The sequence below is a fragment of the Equus asinus genome, chromosome 2 (genome assembly GCF_041296235.1).
Source record: "Equus asinus isolate D_3611 breed Donkey chromosome 2, EquAss-T2T_v2, whole genome shotgun sequence".
NCBI lineage: Eukaryota > Metazoa > Chordata > Mammalia > Perissodactyla > Equidae > Equus > Equus asinus.
The window spans coordinates 97,917,050-97,936,700 of record NC_091791.1 but is presented as its reverse complement, the minus strand read 5'-3'; the positions used below and the strand labels follow the sequence as shown (position 1 = coordinate 97,936,700).

Genomic DNA, 19,651 nt, shown 5'->3' with positions numbered 1-19,651 from the left:
CCTGTGGACTCATACCTTCCTTCAATTGTAGGGGAAAAAGAGCTGTTAACTCTTAAGATACTGATTCTCCTATATTCTGTGCTTCTTTCTGGAGTGCCTATCAGATATATCTTGGAACCTCACTTATCTTCCATACTGATTATCTGATATTTTATATTTTTTAAAACAAAACTCTTTGTCCTTTTAAATTTTTTGTTCTTTAGGTAAGTTCCTTAGTAATATTTTCTAGTAAACTAGTTCTCACCATGATTGTGCCCAGTCTGGGTACATCTATCGAATTTTTCATTTTCATAACTATATATTTTTTTATTTCCAAGATTTCTAATTTTTTATACTATTTAAAAAATTTTTTCCCTTTTGAGTAATTGCTTACTCTTTATTGATAGAAGTTATTCCTTCATTTATCATATTGATAATATCCTAAACATACACATGAAGCCTTTGTCAGATTGTTTCGTAAAATTATTTGTACCAGGAGTGAATTCATGTTGTGATGTGTGATTTTGTTGGCTATCTTTCTTGGTGTTATAGTTATTCATGTGCCTTAGAATTTAGATTTCAAGGCTTAATTTTAAGTGGGGAGGGTGTCTTTTTGTCACTTTTAACCCCTCTGTGCTCACTTCTATCTGGTGGCTGTGGTTTTTTCCACTTGGCTTCCCAAGGCCACAGTGCTGACTGCTGGTCTCTGTTCCGTGGTGATGTTGGGGATATCTTGATCTAGCCACAGAGCTGGGGGGTAACTTGAATGGTCCTTTGCTCTCTAGTCTCCCTGGGCCTGCAGATTGCAAATGCGCTAAACTTAGCCAGTGGTTTGCATCTGGATGTTTTTCCAGCCTCCTTCTTCTGATCTTCTGTCTTTAAGCAGAACTTAATTCCAGGCTTTTGTCTCATGGAGCACTTTTTTTTTTTTTTTTTGCTTGGGGAAGATTTGCCCTGAGCTAATATCTATGCTGATCTTCCTCTATTTTGTATGTGGGTTGCTGCAACAGCATGGCTGTCAAGTGGTGTAAGTCTGCACCTGGGATCCAAACCTGTGAACCCCGGGCCACTGAAGTGGAGCACGCAAACAGCCGCTACACCACCGGGCCGGCCACCTCAAATGGATATTCTATTTATTTATTTATTTATTTTTCTTAAAGATTGGCACCTGAGCTAACAACCGTTGCCAATCTTTTTTTTTTTTTTTTATGCTTTACCTTCCCAAATCCCCGCTGGTACATAGTTGTATATATTTTAGTTGCAGGTCCTTCTAGTTGTGGCGTGTGGGATGCCGCCTCAACATGGCCTGATGAGTGGTGCCATGTCCCCGCCCAGGATCCGAACCAGCGAAACCCTGGGCCGCCGCAGCAAGGCACGTAAACTTAACCACTCGGCCACAGGGCCGGCCCCTCAAATGGATATTTTAAAGTAGAGATTTATGCATGGGCTTCTGGGGTTCTAGTAGCCTTCCAAAATTACAGGCAACTGTATCAATCAGCCTTTGCTCTGTAACAAAGCACCCCAAAACATAGTGACTTAAAACATAAACTGTTTCTTTCATTCACAGTTCTGTGGGTCAACAACTTGAGCTGGAATCTCCTGAGTGGGTCTCTGGGTCTGGCTGATTTCAGCTGGGGTCGGGCTCACTCACCGGTTGGAGGTCAGTTGCCAGGCTTATCTCTGCTCCGAGTGGTTTTTCATTCTCCAACCGGCTAGCTCAGGCTTATTCATGTGCAGCTGGTTACAGTGGACCTCAGAGAGTGGGCAGAAGTATCTACAAAGCCTCTTTCTAGCTATAAATTAAACTCAGTATTCTCATAGTGTGGCTTGCATTCTATTCTGTTGACCAAAGCAAGTCAGGGTGGAGAAACAGACGCCGCTCTTAATGGGACGAGCTGCAAAGTGTTGTGGCTGTTTCTGCAATCCGCTGTGCAACAGTATGTGTTTTTCCTGGGGAATGGTTGTGTAACTTTTATTAGATTCTTAGAATATTAACTCCAAAGTTAAGAACCAATAATTTTAAGTGATTTCACTACTGAACAAAAAGATTTTTGGGGGACGTCATTGATGGGTAGGTTTGTTTGCACTGGGATAATCCTGACTTTTAGAGTGGTTCCTCTTGTTACGTGCTGTCTCGCACAGCTGCATTTCTGACTTCTGGACTAAGCTTGGAAAACAAGAACTGCTGTGTAGTGTATCAGTCAGCATCTACTGAGTAACAAAGCACCCCCACGTTTAGTGATCTAAACCACCGTTGATGTGACTCGTTCCATGGCTCAGCAGATAGGCTGACCTCAGCTGGGCTCGTGTGTGTCTGCAGCCAGCTGCAGCTCAGCCTGGGGCTCTGATCTGGGGTTTGGCTGGTTGTCCTGATGGGGATATTTGGGTTACGTGTCTCTCACCACCCAGCACACTAGGCTGTGCTTGTTCACATGGTGTCAGCAGGGTTTCAAGAGAATGACCAAAATCACGCAAGATCTCTTAAGGCCTAGCCTTGTCTCCGTGGGTCAGAGCAAGTCACACGCCAGCCCAGATTCACTCTGGGGGAAACAAACTCCAGCTCTGGCCAGGAGGAACTGCAGAGACATAGATGAGGATTCCAATGGGAAGATGGAGGATCATGGCCATTTTTGTAGTCTTTCTTGTCTTCTCTCTTCAAGTCATTCCTTCTCACACCTCAAATTTAAGTTAAATACTGTCTGGGTTCATATTCCTCCTACTACATAGTAATACTGTGTGTGTCGTAATAGTAGTGTAAATAGTAGCAGAAAGCCACACGTACATTTAAAACGACCTGCAATCCTTTTACCATTAATTGTTGATACCCACCCACCCCCCTTTACTACTGATTTTTTATATTCATGGAAATATTTTAAAGGTGTAAAGAAATTATGTTGATGTACTTTTCTAAAGGAAGTGATTCAATGTATTTGCTACTTCCATTCCATTCTTCTTGTTGTCTAATCCAACCCACACTGGAGCCTGCAGTGCTTTTCTAAAAGGTTTGCCAACAGCCCTGTGGGTGATGAGGACACTTTGGGGACTTCTCAGTCATCCTCTTTAGCTTGGCGTCTGAGAGTCTCTGGGATGCGGCTCTGCCTGCCCTTCAGCTTTTATTTCCAGCCCGCTCTCCCTCAAGCCCTCTTCATTACAGGGAAGCCAAATGTCTTGCTGTTTCTTGAGCACATTTCCCTGCACCAGTGGTTCTCAACTGTCCAGAGGCATTTCCGGTTGTCGCAATGTGGGCAACGTGTCGCCACTGGCATCTTAGGTAGAGCCAGGGATGCTGTGAACCATCCCACAATGCACAGGAGAGCCCTCACAACAAAGAAATATCTGGTCTAAATATCAGTGTGCCAAGGCTGAGAAACCCTGCCCCACGTATTATTGTCTCTGGGCCTTTTTTCATGCTGCCTCGTGCTGGAAGACCTTTCCGTCAGTGCCGCCTGTTGCAATGTCCCCTGTCCTTGAAAAGCCAGCTGAAATGCCAAGCCTTCTAGGAAACAGATCGGGCATGGTCCCCACCCCCACCCCACACTGTAGGCTCACAGAATCCTTTTTGTGAATCACTGAAATGCCCATCGCTTAGTACGTTTACAATAATTTGTATCCAGGACTCTTATGTTGTATTGTTCTTATTGTTCTGCACTTGTATTTTAGTTAACTGTTTGTGTTTAGTTAACTCTTTAGCTGAACACGGCTTTCCTGGATGACAAGGACCCTATCTTATCTATCTTTGTTTCTCCTACAGGACCCACCATGTGCTTTACATATAGTAGGTGCATAATATCTGTTGAGTGAGTGAGAAATCTGTATCTTCCAATGTCCTTAGATGTAGTTACTCCTTGCAACAATTTTCTTAAAGGATTTAGTCCAAAAAAAATCCAACAAGCCGAATCTGAATTTTTTTGTTTTTGCTTGTAATAATTTGTCAGAAATTGTGACAACAAATCATTGTCCAATGCAATTACTTGTGTTTATTTCTGCAGCTATTTAGTGAAAAAATAAGTGGCGTTGAAGGAACGAAACTAGATGACGAATTTCTTGACATGGAAAGGGTAAGAGAGCATTTTAATGTAAACTTTGTTACAAATTGACTTTTATTGCAATATGAGATATACTGATGCTGTAAAGGATATTAGAGTGGGAATCTAGAATGTTTGTATACACATGTGGATTATGGAATCCAGAAAGTGGTTCTTTGACACGTCAAACCCAGTTAAAGACCCTTGATCATGAAGCAAGTGGGCTGTGCCTAACTGGTTCCCTCTAGTGGACAAAAGTCAGAAATGCTCAAAAGATAGTTCATCTCGTCCAACAGTTAGAAAGGCCAAAGGAATTGTGATTATGTATCTTGGAGAGTCAAAATGTGTCTCTGGGACGAGATGGATAAACTTTGATTCACTGTGTGGACAACTCTGACTCTGCTCACATGTGTTGCAGCAGCTGTATAACAAGTGACTTTTGTCCTGGTTCTGCCACTAAAACTGGCTGTGTGAACTTGGGTAATGTTTCGTCTTTTCTGACCTGTGACCAAGGATGATAACGTGTGCCCTGCTTGCCTCACATGGATGTTGTGAGAATTACGCAGAAAACTAACATGTGTGAAAGCGTTTAGAAAAATGTGACGAGCTTGTTCCAGAAATGATTGTTAACGTGTTCCAAAGGAAGATTGTTGATGCTCTGTCCATTAACAGGGTCAGCTGTGTGGAGGAGCTTAGGTGGAAGCAGAACTGGGACCACTAGTAATTACCAGCTTCCTCAGTTTCCTTCCCCTTTGTCTTGGGCCCTTGAAACATAGCCTTGTTTTAATAATTAGACTCCCCAGCTGAGAGAGGGCAGACAGAAAGCAAAGCCTCTGCCCTCAGGTGTATCCTCGAGGATACAGGATATCACAGGTGGTAGAGCTGTCAGCAGATGCCGGGCAAGGAAGTCCAGCCCCAGGTTGTGCCTTGGGGGTTACTGTCTTTAGGTTAATCTGGCCCTGGCCACACTGTCCTCCAGGACGCTCCCTGGGGAAAGGTTATTTTTTTTTTTGCTTTTGAAAAAAGTTAGTTTCTGAAAACTGAAAAACGTAGAAACGTTTTACCATCATCAGCGTACCTGAAATTACTTTACAAAAATCTCTTGATATATGAAGATATTATGTGTAACTTTATTACCAGCAAGATGACTCAGTTGAAATGTTAAATTTAAAAGCACGTTTCAGGAATTGTCGTTTCAGTTGATGGACTGAGATCCTTCTTATTTACTTCCTTTCCCTCCAAAACTCCCAGGAGTGACAGAAGAAATATAAAAATAAGATATTTTATCTGTTTTATTGCATCTGTGAAAAGCATGGAAATATCTAATATGTGACAAGAAGTTTTAAGGAAGAGATGAGTTAGATGGTATCAGACCCACCTAAAATGTGACACAGAAATGACAAAGGTTTGGAGAAAGATGTTCCATGACAAACACTAGCTAGACAAAAGTGGAGAAACAATAGTAATGTCAAAGTAAAATTTGATGCAAAAAAACGCTAAATGGAAAAAGAGGATTTAAAAAAATTATAGAAAGATGCAGTCATGTAGCATATCAGGAAATTATATCAGTTATGAACTGTTATGCACACATAGCAAGGCATCTAAATATGTGAGGTAAAAGCTATCAGAGGTACATGGAGAACTGACAAAAATCCAAGTGGAAATGTCACTTTACATGTCACTTTCATTGTTAACAGACTAACTTGACAATGATAGATAGGCTCATGAAGGATTTGCATGAAATATGGTTAATACCTTTGATTATAAGTAGATATAGACATCTGCATTTCTCAAATTGAGAATTCATATTCTTTTCAAATTCCTTTAGAACAATTACAACAATCAATTGTATATTGGGCTACAGAAGAAACTCAATAATTATTTCCCAAAGTAAGGTCATAGAACATAAGGATTACAAGGAAGGTATAGCTTCCAAATTCTGGGTTTTTGGAAATTTAAAAACGTGTAAAAGTAATTCTTAATTTAAAGAGGAAATGAAAATTAAAATTAAAGAATATTTAATCATAAGAGAATTTTGTTTGTCAAAACATGAGCTATACAGCTGTATCTTAAATGCACTTAATAGAAAATAAATGTTGGAAGGAAGTGAATAAATCATTCAAGGCAAGAAGCTGGAAAATAGTAAATTGAATCACTCTAGGTGGAAGGAAGAAATCATTACAGATAAATGAGAGATTAATAAAATAGAAAACAATAACAACCAAAAGGTAGAACCAAGAAATAAAACCAGGAGCTATTTGTTTGAAAAGCCACTTCTACCAAGGGCGACCAAGAAATAAAAAAGGGGAAACACAAATAAATTACATAAGGAATAAGAAAGATATGATGACAGAGATGGATGCTTTAAAAAATTTTTTAAGACAGTACTATGAACAGCCGTCAGACACCAGGGCTGCCAGCAGCTGTCCATCTTGGGCTGAAGCCTGGGGCTCAGTGGGACAGGTTTTGGGGCACCTGAGGGTCGGGTGCCAACACTAGGTGGAAATTCCAGATTTAATCAAGCGACAAAGGTACCTTCACACCAGGTAGACTTTACAAAACTAATTTTCACCTCTCTACTTTCCTCGATTTTTCCTGGTGGTTTCCTCATATTTGCATAGTATTTTGTTAACCTCTCACACACACACACACACACACGCACCCTCATAATATCCCCAGCTATGCTAAGAGGGAGGTTTTGTTTTCCAACTGCATGAGTTATTTTTTCGATGTTCATCTTGACTGCCCATATTTGCCATTGTGTTTAGTGGTCATTCTCTTTAATTTGTAGAGTTTATTCCCGGTTTTGATTCCTGAGCTGTTCTGGGAGCAGCTCCAGTGGGTACATCAGGGCTTGTGAGTTTTGGCCATTTGTGGGTTATTTTGGCTTTTTTCCCCCCAAAAGAGATAGAAGGGTCTAAGTAGAAAGTATGCCCTCCTCTACCTCCTGTCATTGTCACCCTTGAGTGATGACTCCTAGCTTCCTGGTGGCTTTTCGTGTCCTAAGAGGGTTGTATACTTGGAATGGAACATTCTAAGTTGTGTTTTAATTAATATTGAATTTATTAAAGTTGCAAATCTAAAACCTAGTTCTTAAGCTTTAAGCTGGACTTATGGGTCTTATTTTTAAATTTAGTAATTTCGGTATAAAAATGCTGATCATTTTTAGTTAATCTTCATTTTAGGTTCCGTTAAGTCATAAGCTTAACAGATGAAATCCTAAAGCATTTACCACCAGTTACTTAATTAAGCAAATTCCCTTAGACCTTTCAAACTACAATTATAAAGGCAATGCGTCGGATTCCCCTTAACTTCACATCAAATCTAAAGCAGGATTTTCCTAAGCACTTACATTTCTTGTAACTCTGATAGAACATAAACATTTGTGTTGTCAGGTTCTCGTAAACATTTCAAAGATCTTCGTAAACAACTGAACCCACTGAGGAGAGATCCAAGTTTACAGAACTTGTCTCTAGGCCAATGCACATATACACATGTGCTCACACACACACAGCCAGCACGCCTGCCTCAGTAACGTAGACTTGATTCATTTCTTCATCATTTATGTGCTGTCTTTTTGTTTTTCCCCTTGATGAGGAAGATTAGCCCTGAGCTAACATCTGTGCCAGTCTTCCTCCAATTTTTCTATGTGGGATGTCTCCACAGCACGGCAGACGAGGGGAGCAGGTCCGTGCCCGGGATCCAAACCCAGAGAAACAGAGATCAGGGCACTTTAACCACTTGGCCTGGGGCCGGCCCCCTGTATTGTCTTTTTAAACTTCCTAGGACCATGAATTTAGACATTCAGCTAAGGGGAACAAATACAGTTTCAGGCTTGGTCGAAAGCTTCTGACTCTGACCAGATCATAGTTTTTTAAATTACAAAAATTAAATTTTCTGTATTATAAATCAGTCTGCAGCTTGATCTTTTCCTTAGCAGTGCACTGTGGGCGCCTTCCGCATGCATATGGATCTTCTTTATTTTTTTTTCCTCGTGACTAAAGAGTATTCCCCTGTTTGGATGTTTCACAATTTTATTCAATCAGTCTCTCGTTGATTATAATTTAGGTTGTTTTCCATTTTTGATATTAAATAACGTGATCTAACATTTTTTTACATTTCTCGGTGAAAGTCCCTAGAAGGGTGACAGCTGGCACATTAATAGGCCCATTAGTAGGTACTTCCAAAAGGTTGTGTCATTTCGCACTCCTGTTGTATATGAATAGGCCCATTATTCCACACCCATATAACAACTAATATTGGGTATATAATCAATTAAACTTTTTTTTTGGTCAATCTGGTGAGTGGAAAGTATCTCCTTTTAATTGATAATTTTTCTAAATGTTTTGCCAAATGTTTGTAGGCAACTTGTATTTCTCCTCTTTTGTGGATGGCCAGTTTACGTTCTTGTCCTTTCTAGTTGGGTTTCTCTTTTTTTCTTTTTTAATGGGAGTTCCGAGTATTGTGGCTACTAACGTTTATCCTGTATACATTTTCCTGTCTGCTTGCCACTTTTGTCAAACTGCGTGTATTGTGTCTTCTTACTATTCAGTTTGCCATTTTATAGAGTCAGAAGTTTGGTCTTTTCATTTAAGGATGTTTGGGTTTGGGATCATGCTTTGAAAATCCTTCCCAGCCCAGTATTGTAAAATAGTCTCCGGTATAATTTAGTATTTTGTTTTTTGGTCCATATTTTAAATTTTCTTTGTGGTGTGAAATAGGAATCTAAGTTTATTATTACTTTGGCAAATTTTAACAAAAAAATTAAAATTGTGATGGGATTTGAATTAATTTTACGTGTTAATTTGAGGAGGATTTCCATCTTTCCAAATTAAATTTTCCATTTAGGAATGTGGCTTTTCAAAGAGGTATTGTGCATTTCTCATAATATTTATTCTTTATTATTACATATTTTTTTATTGCTCTTATGAATGGGATCTCCTGTTCCTTTGCATTTTGTTTTGGGCTATTGTTGGTATAAAATGACACCATCGAAATGTGCGTATTTAACTGTGTTGTATGTTTTCACATTCATTCTCTGGTTAAGCAACAGCCAGAATGTCCAGGAATGGTTTTGTGGAAGAAAAGATTCATTCTTAAGCTGACAGGGCGGCCTTTGATGTCAGCATTTTCTGCCCACAGAACAAATGAATGTTATTTTGGTTATAATACATGTGATAGTGGGTCTTTTACTGCTGATTTACTGAGGTTGTTTCTCATGTGAATCGTTATTATGGCATCCTTATATAAGTACAGAAATTCAGGTTCACCCACCAGATAAGGAAAGTTTAGCTCTGAAATGTCTAGTCTTGAGAGACCTTCAGGTATGTCCCATAATCTAGTGGAGCATAATAACTTTTCCAGATTTTATAAATATTACATTAATATTCATTTTAATGTTAGGAAAAAGAAATTCATGTTCTCCAACATCATTAGGAGGAAGGAATGTCCCAAAAAGTGAGAAAATATTGCCTGAAAACAAATATTGTTGAAAATATTCATTTGATTAAAATCATTATAATGGTGTGTTAAGTATTAAATTAATGAAAATTACTTCTCTGTTTGTTTTTCATTGAGTTTGTCATTTACCAACATTTTTATGTTTTTTTTTTTAAGAAAATAGATGTTACCAATAAAGCTGTTGCAGAAATTCTTTCCAAAGCCACAGAATATCTTCAGCCAAATCCAGGTAAAGTCAGAAGATGTCATGAAATATTCTATTGTCCGTTTGCTGTCATAGACTCTGATAAACGCCATGTTTTGTTGGCATGTGGTTGACGTGATCTAGAATCTAGAAACAGTGTCCTCTTGTTCAGATAATGAAATTTGGTTTTCTAAAGTTGAGTCTCCAGTGACTGAAGGTGGTCCCAGTGAATCCTGGCTAATGGGAGACAGAGCCGACACTTCTCTGAGCTGTGGTGACATTTTGGGGATGGGGTCTTGGTCTTAGCAGCAAGGCACTGCTAAGCAGAGACGTTTTTTATGAGATGCTTCAGAGACCCACTAAACATTTTGTAAAAGTTTTCTCATTGTCATTTCCTCTTCTTCTTTAAAAAAAATTTCTCCCATCCTGTTCTAAAGGTGTATATTAATTTGAAATGACTTTCACTTCATGGCTCAAATGCTTAAGAAATGAGGTGTGATGAATATATGAGAAACAGCATAAGCAGGTCCAGGCTTTAATTCCCTTTAATTCCCAGGATAACAGCAGCGTCCCTTGGCAGGTGTTCCTCGGTTGTAGATCGTAGAAACCAATAGAGGGCGTCCAAGCCTTGAATTCTGTGGATTTCCGAAACTGCCTTTACTTTTTAGGAATTTATTATTTGCAAGTAGTTACTGTGAGTCCCTTGGCTGTGGGAACCAGCACCGATTCACAGAATCTAGAAAGCAAAAATTGAAAAACGTAAAATTTATAAAATATTATCTCCAGGGAGGATGGTAGGTATAGAAATCTGTAGAACTGATTATAGTTTTAAAAGCCATGATAAGATATCTCTTCCCTTTTCCTGATAAATCAGTCAACACATATAGCAGGTGCTTCCTCTAGGTGAGGGGCTCTCCTGGGTCCTGGGATATACTGTAAGTTAAACTGAGACCCCGCCTTCAAGGAACTGACATTGGAATAGGGTAAGGAGGTGTTGGCTAACAACGAAAGTGTCCAATTGGCCAGAGGCCTCTGGTTCTTCCTGGAGAAGAGGAAGCGAGAGTTGCAGCTTCTAATCCACTTTAATGGCCCTCACTCAGGCCTGTTACATCCCACATCCCACCCTGACAGTAGGAAAGAGGACCAGAGTGTGTGTGTGTTTGTGTGTGTATGTGTGTGTGTTTTTGGTGGAAGAGTAAAGACTGTGAGTCTGGGGACCAGAAGGATAAGTGCTTTGAGGCTGAAGTGGGCAAGATTCAAAAGCCTGGCACCGTGTCTGAAGCCTTGCTACTCAAAGTGTGGCCCACGGACCAGCAGGATGAGCATCCTCTGAGAGACTGTGGGAAATGCAGAATCTTGGGCTCATCCTAGACTGGCTGAATCAAACTCTACATCTTAACAGCATCCTTGGATGGTTTTCATGAACATTACAGGTTGAGAAGCACTGGTCTAGAGTTCATTAAAATAAATATGCAATTATAAAAGTAAAAGAAAATAAAAGCTTACCCCTTTACTACCTAAAATTATCTCAAGCACCGCAAGCTAGTAAGTGATTCATGCTATAGCCTGTGGAATGAAATCCCGAATCCTTAGCTTGGTGTTCAATTCATAATCACTTTTCCCCATAAATATCTCCTGATTTGTCCTGTATTAATTTCTTCTTCTATCAAACCAGCCCACTCTTTATCCGTTGGTTATATACCATACACATTCCATCTTCTACACCTTACCGACACTGTTTCTGCACTTTTTAGTGGCATCTTTCCATCTTTATTCAGCATATTGTTATATTTTCCTTTCCCTACACCACACCAAACTTTATTTGCATAATTACACCTCGTATATTCTGCCTTCCAGTAATAGACTGTGAGCTTCTTGAGGGTAGATCCTGTCCTACGTCTCTCTGGAGTCCCAGCAATTAGCATGGTGTGTCACACAGAGCCAGGGTTAGTAAACACGCATTGCCTACGTCAGAAAAGAGAAGGTCAGCATCAGTGGCTGCCCATCACTGCCCTAGGGACGAGGGAGCTGAGCAGAACCTGAGGGACCAGGAGCACAGACTCAGGTTCACTGTGAGGGCATCTGTCTCCTCCTGTTGGTTCTCTTTCCTAAGAGGAGTGGGCAGCAGCCCTCCGTCATAATGTTGAATATAATCAGTCCGAATAAATTCTTGGGGCCAGGGAGGGTGTTAATGACCAGCTGGTAGTTTGAAACATCCACCTCAGCAAGTCTATTCTTAGTTTACAGTTGGTCCCCAAGAACCAGGTGTTAGTGTCTGACTCAGCGTGTTAGCATCACAGGGTTCTGGAGTGTCTCGCTCTGTGTGTGTGTGTGGGGGGGGGGGGTTGTCATAGCCCAGGTTACTATCATTTGGAGTCAAGTCATGGAGCATGTGTGTAATTTCTGTTTCCCATCGTGGCAAACAATGTGCTTAGCACCCACTTTGGCAAAGAATCTAGAAAATCATATGAGAAACGAAGTAGGTCACGCACGGTCCTTTCGTGCCCCAGGTCCTCCTCCCGCATTTGGTCCAGGGTGACCTCGATTTTGCCAGCCACGTTTGTTAAATGCTATGTACCTGTCGCTCCACCTTGTCATTTGAAGGAATTACAAATGACAATGTTTTTAAGCATACAGAGCTAAGCTAGGAATGCTGAACACTGTATCGAAGATCCGAGGCCAGGTGAAAACCACCGGGTACCCTCAGACGGAAGGCTTGCTGGGCGACTGCATGCTGAAATACGGGAAGGAACTCGGGGAAGCCTCTACCTTCGGTGAGTCCGCCGGTCGCCCAGAGAGCCGGGAAGGCCTCCTCTGCTGCTGTTAGGTTATGCACAAAACCTCCACTTAACAACCCTTATGATTTTTTCATATTACCAAGGGAATACATGTTCCTGGCTGGCAGTTTAGAAAACAGAAGCAAGTAAAATAAAGGAAAATGCCAACATGACCCATAATCACACACCCAGTGATGGGCCAAGTTACACTGTTTGTTGCGTATCCTTCATACCTGTTGTTTGTTCTTATATATATTCACATACACTTTAAAAAATTAAAATGGAGTTATGGTATATCTACACCCTTATGCCCTTTTGTAACCTGTTTTTCCCACTGACTATGTCATGATCCACAGCATAAGATAATACACCTTCTACCATATTGTTTTAAGGGTTGCAAAATATACCATGTATCATAGTTTTTTTCAGCCAATTTCATTTACTGGATATTTAGATTTCTTTTCTTTATGTAAAAAAAAATTAACATAGCATTTATAATAACCATTTTCATCGGTAAATCTTTGGGGATCTCCAAGAATATGGTCTTAGATGAAATTCCTAGTCGTGAAATTGCTGTGTCACTAGGATGCCTAGTTTGCAGGTTTTTGAAACATATTCCCAAATGGCCCTCCAGGAAGGTTATGCCAATTTGACACATAGATTTTCCGGCACAATTACTGACTCTGGGAATTATCTTTTTAGTTTGCTTTTAAACAACCGGTCATTTGAGATGTAGCGTATGAAGAATATCTCAGTGCTGTTTTCACTTCCCTTTTTGGTTTATAGGTGAGGCAGATGTTTTACGTTTGTCATCATTTTTGTGAATTCTGTGTTAGAGTCCTTTGCCTGTGTTCCCTTTAAGGTCTCCATTTTTTTCCTTACTGGCTATGTCGTGAGCTCCTTACTTTATGAGCTCTTTTAACGGTCAAGATAGTTGCTTTCTGGCTGCCTTCTATATTGAAATTTTGCCCCATGTGGGCATTTACTTTCCGACCTTGAAGAAGGAGGTCATCGTAATGGAGAAACATTTTTGCTTTTTAAGTAATGAGGCCGGTTGGTCGTCCTTCCTTCCTTTGGCAGAAAAAGTTCCACCCCACCACCCCACCAACCCCCACTAACTGTGTACATGTTTATTTATACTTTCTCTCGATTCGTTTTCTTTTCTTACCTTTAAATTTCCAAGCTCCTGAGTTTAATAGGTGAGTATTGTGCAATAGGGTTCTAATTTTGTTTTCTCACAAGTAAACAGCTAGTTGTCCTAACTCGTTATTGAAAAGTTCATCCTTTCTCTGCCGATCAGAGGTAACCTTTTTGTTGTAGTAATTTATATTTCAAGTTTGTATCTGGTCTTTCTCTTCTGTTTTCTCTATCTGTACCCTGTTTTGATCAAGTGTCATGTTTCAAGTATTGTCATTTAAAAATATATTTTCATATATTTAACTAAAATTTCCCCTAGATACTATAAAAATTTCATGGACATACTCACCTGTTTTATTTTTCTGGGTGAAACTTAGAGTCATTTTAAGAACCCTCTACTAAACACCAAAAAACTCATTAAATTTTGATAGAGATTACTTTAAATTAATAAATCAAATTGGCAGGGAATTGAATGTTAAGTCTTCTGGAAGAGTTTGGCTTGTTTGCTGTTCATGTAGTGGTAACAACGCAGGATGTGGAAACTGAGAATTCAGTTATTCGGCCATAGGGATTCATTAAGGAAATTGGGGAGGGGGGGAATCTTTTGAAAACTTAAAAAGAAAAATCCAAGATGTTAAAACATTCATTAGTCACAGAGGATAACAGTACCCTTCAGAGCAGCCTATTGGGAGTTTTATTTTATTCCACGGAATAGAATAAACAAATGGGGACAAGATGGCCTGTTCCTTATCCTGAAGGCAGGCCAGGTGAGGGAACAGGTGAAACTGCCAGGCAGGCCCTGACCTCCCAGGACAGTCCTGCAGTGCACCTGGCCACGTGTCTGTGCAGGGGGCTTTGATGGGCTGACAATACAGTAGCTTCCTAGGTGCCCAGAGACTTAAGGGACCTCGTGTTAAGGAAGAGAGCTGGTGTCAGGAGGGCATCAGAACCTGTGCATCACTTGCTGTCCCGAGGAAGAGGCTGGGGCCACATGGTGGAACCTCCCTAAAGTGCAGAGACCTCAGTGGGTGAGGCTGAGCCCCACATCCTCATGGAATTGGAAGCACTGATCTTGGGCAAGGAGAGCAAATGTCAAATTCATGGCGGTGACAGCCGCTATTCAGAATGCCATCTTTGGTGTGTTCAAAGAAACGTATTTGGAAATGTTTCCATCAAAGCTAAATTAACCTACATTCTGGGGCGCGGGCACTGGTGGCAGGGTGAGTGGTGGGATCGGAAGTAACACCCTCCGTTTCTGGCCATTTGGGCAGGAAAGAGTCCCCAGGCTGGGAAAGGACACCTCATCTCCATCTCAGAATGATTTATAACCAGATTCTGGGGAGTTAGTTAAGGAAGCAGCCTTCTAGGAGGAATGAAGCTGCCAGGGGCCAAAATAGATGGAGTCCCATGGGGCCAGCTGTACTTTATAGTAATTGTTTCCACTTGTATTTTGCAAGGTCCTATAACATACCCTAACTAGCTTATTTCTTAAAAAAAAAGATGAGGTGAGACGAGGTAGCGATCCCTGTTTTGCAGGCGAAGGAAGCGTGCATGCCCTTGAGACTCGTCGGTGAAACAGCTTGAGGGTCAGAGTTTGTTGGAAAGGCAATTCTTGGGTGGGACGCTCAGGCCTTCAAGCCTGGGACTTGAGAGACCCCCAAGCTCTACGTTTTTATGCGATCAATTTGGAAAACCCCAAATACAGGAAAAATAGTTCAGGCTAGTGCAGCCCTTTCTGGAGATGGTGTTGAGGGAACCCACAGCCCTCCCTGTGCACAGCTACCGGGACCCCGCTTGCAAATGGTGATGGATTAACTGGCGCCAAGATGCCAAGGCGTGATGCAGCAGAAGCCGCCCGTGGCTGCACACACCCAGCATGGCCGGCTGGGGCCTCTTTGCAAGGGCAGACCCCGCCCTCCTTGCTGAAAGGCTGTCTCCCGCATGACACTGCCAGGCTTTCTCTGACATCAGAAAGGATAGGGAGTCTTAGGGCCATCTCAAGAGTACCAGCAGCGGCCTCAAGGAGATCTGGCTGCTGGAAACTGAGATGAGGTTTTGTTCATTTATTTCTATTGTAATCTTTATTGGTTAGTACTTAGCCCCCGATGAACGAATCCTTTTATTGTTTACAAAGAGGGATTTTGTTTTTGAGCTTCTAAGGAACCCTTGGTGCCAGGTCGCAAAAGCATCCTTTAAAAAAACGGAGCTTTACCCCCATCTAGTGGCCAATGTGGTAAGTGCCTCGGTCTGCCAGCCTCGGAATTTTCTTTTGTGTGGTTGGAAAGCGCAGACGGTAAAGAGGAAGATGTGGAAAACAGAAAGACTTTCTCTCTTTTTCTTTTTCTTTTTTTTATGAGTCAAGATTCAAAGGTCCCGGAGCAAGGACCTGGGTTACACACCATCGATCGTCTGCACACTTTCGGGAAAGAATTCGATAAATATCACTGTTAACCTGGAGTGCTCTTTTTTTATTTGTATTTTCTATTCAAGGCAGTGCACTGATAGAAGTTGGTGAATCCATGAAGCTAATGGCCGAGGTGAAGGACTCTCTGGATATTAACGTAAAGCAAACGTTTATTGATCCACTTCAGTTGCTACAAGACAAAGATTTAAAAGAGATTGGGGTAAGTTCGCTAGGCTATAAATATACCTGTTGATACTTAAAATGTTTCTGTTTAAAATCATTAGGACATTTCTGTAGGGACTTAGTGAAAGCATCATCTCCTTGTGGACAGCCAAATAACTCAGTTATGTTTATCTGGCTCACTGGGAGAGAATACTGGGATCAATTAACCTTTTATTCTGCATCTTATTGAAGCCCGCTAGAAGCCAAGCTAAAGGTGCACGTGTCCACAGCCATTTCTCGCCTAACAAAGTGATGCCACGACTTTGTAGTGGGTTTTTGATCATCAAAATAGTACCGTATTCGTTGCATCTTTTGGTACGTTGCACTAGTGGTCATTATTTTCCATTCCTTCTCAAGGCAATGAGTATCTAGGAATCAACGTTTCATGTTTGGAAAACCGTTAAAAGTGGCCTTCCAGAGCACCGTGGGAGCTTTCAGGGCCCTGGAGGTGGTCACATGCCGCTTGCTTGGTGCTGTTTTAGTGGATGTGCAAAAACTGCTTCGAGACTTCTACTTGGCCGGGGACGGCTACTCTGGAGGGACGGCCTGCATTCAGACCTGCTTTGGGCGCCTCTCACGGAGCTGCGCAGGAGACCCCCCATCCGGGTGCCTTCAGGAGTGATCTCCCTGCAGCCGGGCAGCTTGGGAGTAGTCAGAACCTTGGGGTCTCCTTTCTCTTTCTTCAGACACAGTGATTCTTTTTTTTTTTTTTTTTTTTGACACAGTGATTCTTTTTTTTTTTTTTTAAGATTTTATTTTTTCCTTTTTCTCCCCAAAGCCCCCCGGTACATAGTTGTATATTCTTCGTTGTGGGTCCTTCTAGTTGTGGCACGTGGGACGCTGCCTCAGCGTGGTTTGATGAGCAGTGCCATGTCCGCGCCCAGGATTCGAACCAACGAAACACTGGGCCACCTACAGCGGAGCGCGCGAACTTAACCACTCAGCCACGGGGCCAGCCCCCTTGACACAGTGATTCTTGAAGTGTGGTCCCTGGACCAGCAGTGTCAGCATCATATGGTAGAAATGCAGATTCTTGGGCCCTATTCCAGACCTCCCGATGGGAAGTCCTGGATGCCTATATAGGCATTTAGGGTTTACACTGAAACAGAGGGTATGAAGGGGAATTCAGAAAGGTTGAATTACAAATGAAACCCACCATTCAGGAATGCCTGAACATCCTGCCCCTCCACCAACCTTCTGGGCCCCCTCACTCATGTCGCCCTCTTTCCCTTCCATCTCCGGGAAAGCTTTGTTCCTCCTACCCCCTCAGGCCAGTCCTCTGCTGGGCCCCAGGGTCCATCCCCCGTCACCTCCTCAGGGCCTTTGCCACGGCCGCCATCCTCTCTTCTGTATCTTCATTCTTCCCTTTCTATCTACTGGCTTCTTCCTGTTAAAATTTAAACACATTGACACAGCAGCCCTTGACTCTGGCTTCCCGTCTTGCCCCCTCCAGTCTGTTGTCCACACCACAGCCAGAGCAATCTGCCTAAGATACAGACCCTTAGTAGCTGCCCACCGACATTGGAATAAAGATCCGAGGCCGGCCCGGTGGCGCAGCGGTTAAGTTTGCACCTTCCACTTCAGCGGCCCAGGGTTCCCCATTCGGATCCCGGGTGCGGACATGGCACCGCTTGTCAAGCCATGCTGTGGTAGGCATCCCACATATAAAGTAGAGGAAGATGGGCACGGATGTTAGCTCAGAGCCAGTCTTCCTCAGCAAAAAGGGGAGGATTGGCAGCAGATGTTAGCTCAGAGCTAATCTTCCTCAAAAAAAAAAAAATCCAATAGTAAAGTCCTTAATTCCCGCCCCCTCCTTCCCTCCATGCCTGATGGCTCAGCCTTTCCCCACGGGGACCCCTCTGCCCAGCCTCGCTGAATTACTTGTGTTCCCCAGGGGATGTGTTGCTTTGTGCTGTCTCTCTGTTCGTTGTCTTTCTCCTGTCCCTCCCTCTCCTGGCGAAGTCATCTCACTCTCCGCTCTCAGCTTAGATGCTCTTTCCTTTGGGAAGCTCCTGTTCTCTCCCCGACTAGTCAGGTGCGCTTCTCTGCTGCCCTGTGCTGTGAGCGTCGTGGCTTCTCCTTTTCTGTGGCTGAGCAGTAAGTGCCTCGGGAGAAGGAACTGTGCCTTGTTCACTTTTGTAGCCATGATGCCTGGCACGTGGTTTGTGCTCACAAATTACGATCGGGAGGATGAATCTAGAGAAGAAGTGACATTCTGGATTGTGCAGATACCAAAACATCTTCCCCAAATGCAGAGCCTTAAACCACTTACCTCCTTTGCTAAATTACGTAATAGACATATTTCTTCTTGGACTGTTGTCCCTGAAGAAAGCCATACAAAAAGTCCCCTGGAGGACATCGCTCTTCTACTTGACCTGCCTCGGTGGGGTAGCCAAGGACACGATTGTGGATCCTGAGCTGTGAGCTGGAGAAATGTGCAAAATACATGTATACTTAAAGGTTGCAATTCCCTATGCGACAAAATAACTTTCTAAGTGACATCTCTTGTTATTCAGCTGCCATTTGATATAGAAACTTGTAAATCTAAACTTAAACCATATACATCATGTGCCCCATATGATGTTTCAGTCAACAATGGACCACATATGTGATGGTGGTCCCGTAAGATCAGTACCGTACCATGTATGTTTGTTTAAGTGCGCTCTGTGATGTTTGCACAACGACGAAACTACCTAGCGACATTTGTCAGAATACATCCCTGTCGTTAAGCAACACACGACTGTAATGATCAAGAGTTAGGAATCTGACACTCAGAAGACTTCACTGTCAGCGATGCTCTGTGTACCTCGGACATCAGGAGCAGGGAGCCTGTTCCTTTAACGCACAGCTGACTTAGACCTGTGAAGGGTCTTGTGGATTTGGAGGGCTCTTGCGAGCATTTCCTCACCCATAAGCAGCCAGGCTAGATATTCTGGTCCCCATTTTACAACCGCACAGAGGGGTTTAGAGACTTGCGCAGAGTCATAGAGCATGTAAGAGAGATGCTTCTGACTTTCTCTTCCATATGCCCTTTGCACCTACTCCTTATGGAAGGCAGAACCACTGCTTCCCGCTAACATGATGGTGAAGCTACCCACATACTTCAGCGGGACGATCTGCTTTCATATGTATTTTCTATATCAAATATCTGTTTTCCAGGGGTTACAGTCATAAACTCTTAGGGGCCCCTCCCTTGCCCTGGACAGTTGTCCCCTCTACCGTATTTCTGACATGGGATCTCTCTGCTTGAACACAAACTGTGAAGGGGATTACTACCACACGTGACAGCCCATTCCATGCATGGACAGCTCTAATATTTATACTTGCTGTATATTTTAAAGCGATTCTATATTTTTAAAAGAAATTCCACCATTTGACAGGTTGCCTGTGAATATCTGTCCTCTGTGTGTATCACATTCATTCATGGCATTTTTTCAACTTATTCAATGTAGTTGTTTGGGAA

At 42.2% G+C, this 19,651-nt stretch overlaps 1 protein-coding gene across 7 annotated transcripts in view; it reads left to right on the top strand.

The window, feature by feature from the left end:
- The window catches only part of SH3GL3 (SH3 domain containing GRB2 like 3, endophilin A3), a 139,847-nt gene that overhangs the window by 73,339 nt on the left and 46,857 nt on the right, over positions 1–19,651 (top strand). For 4 of the 7 annotated variants that reach the window (XM_070494316.1, XM_044760501.2, XM_070494307.1 and 1 more), the window contains exons 2-5: positions 3,969–4,037; positions 9,621–9,693; positions 12,279–12,422; positions 16,053–16,186. In XM_070494316.1, coding sequence (XP_070350417.1) covers positions 3,969–4,037; positions 9,621–9,693; positions 12,279–12,422; positions 16,053–16,186 — 420 coding nt within the window. The remainder of the gene's footprint in view (positions 1–3,968; positions 4,038–9,620; positions 9,694–12,278; positions 12,423–16,052; positions 16,187–19,651) is intronic. The other 3 variants (XM_070494320.1, XM_070494334.1, XM_070494327.1) reach the window with 1 other exon arrangement.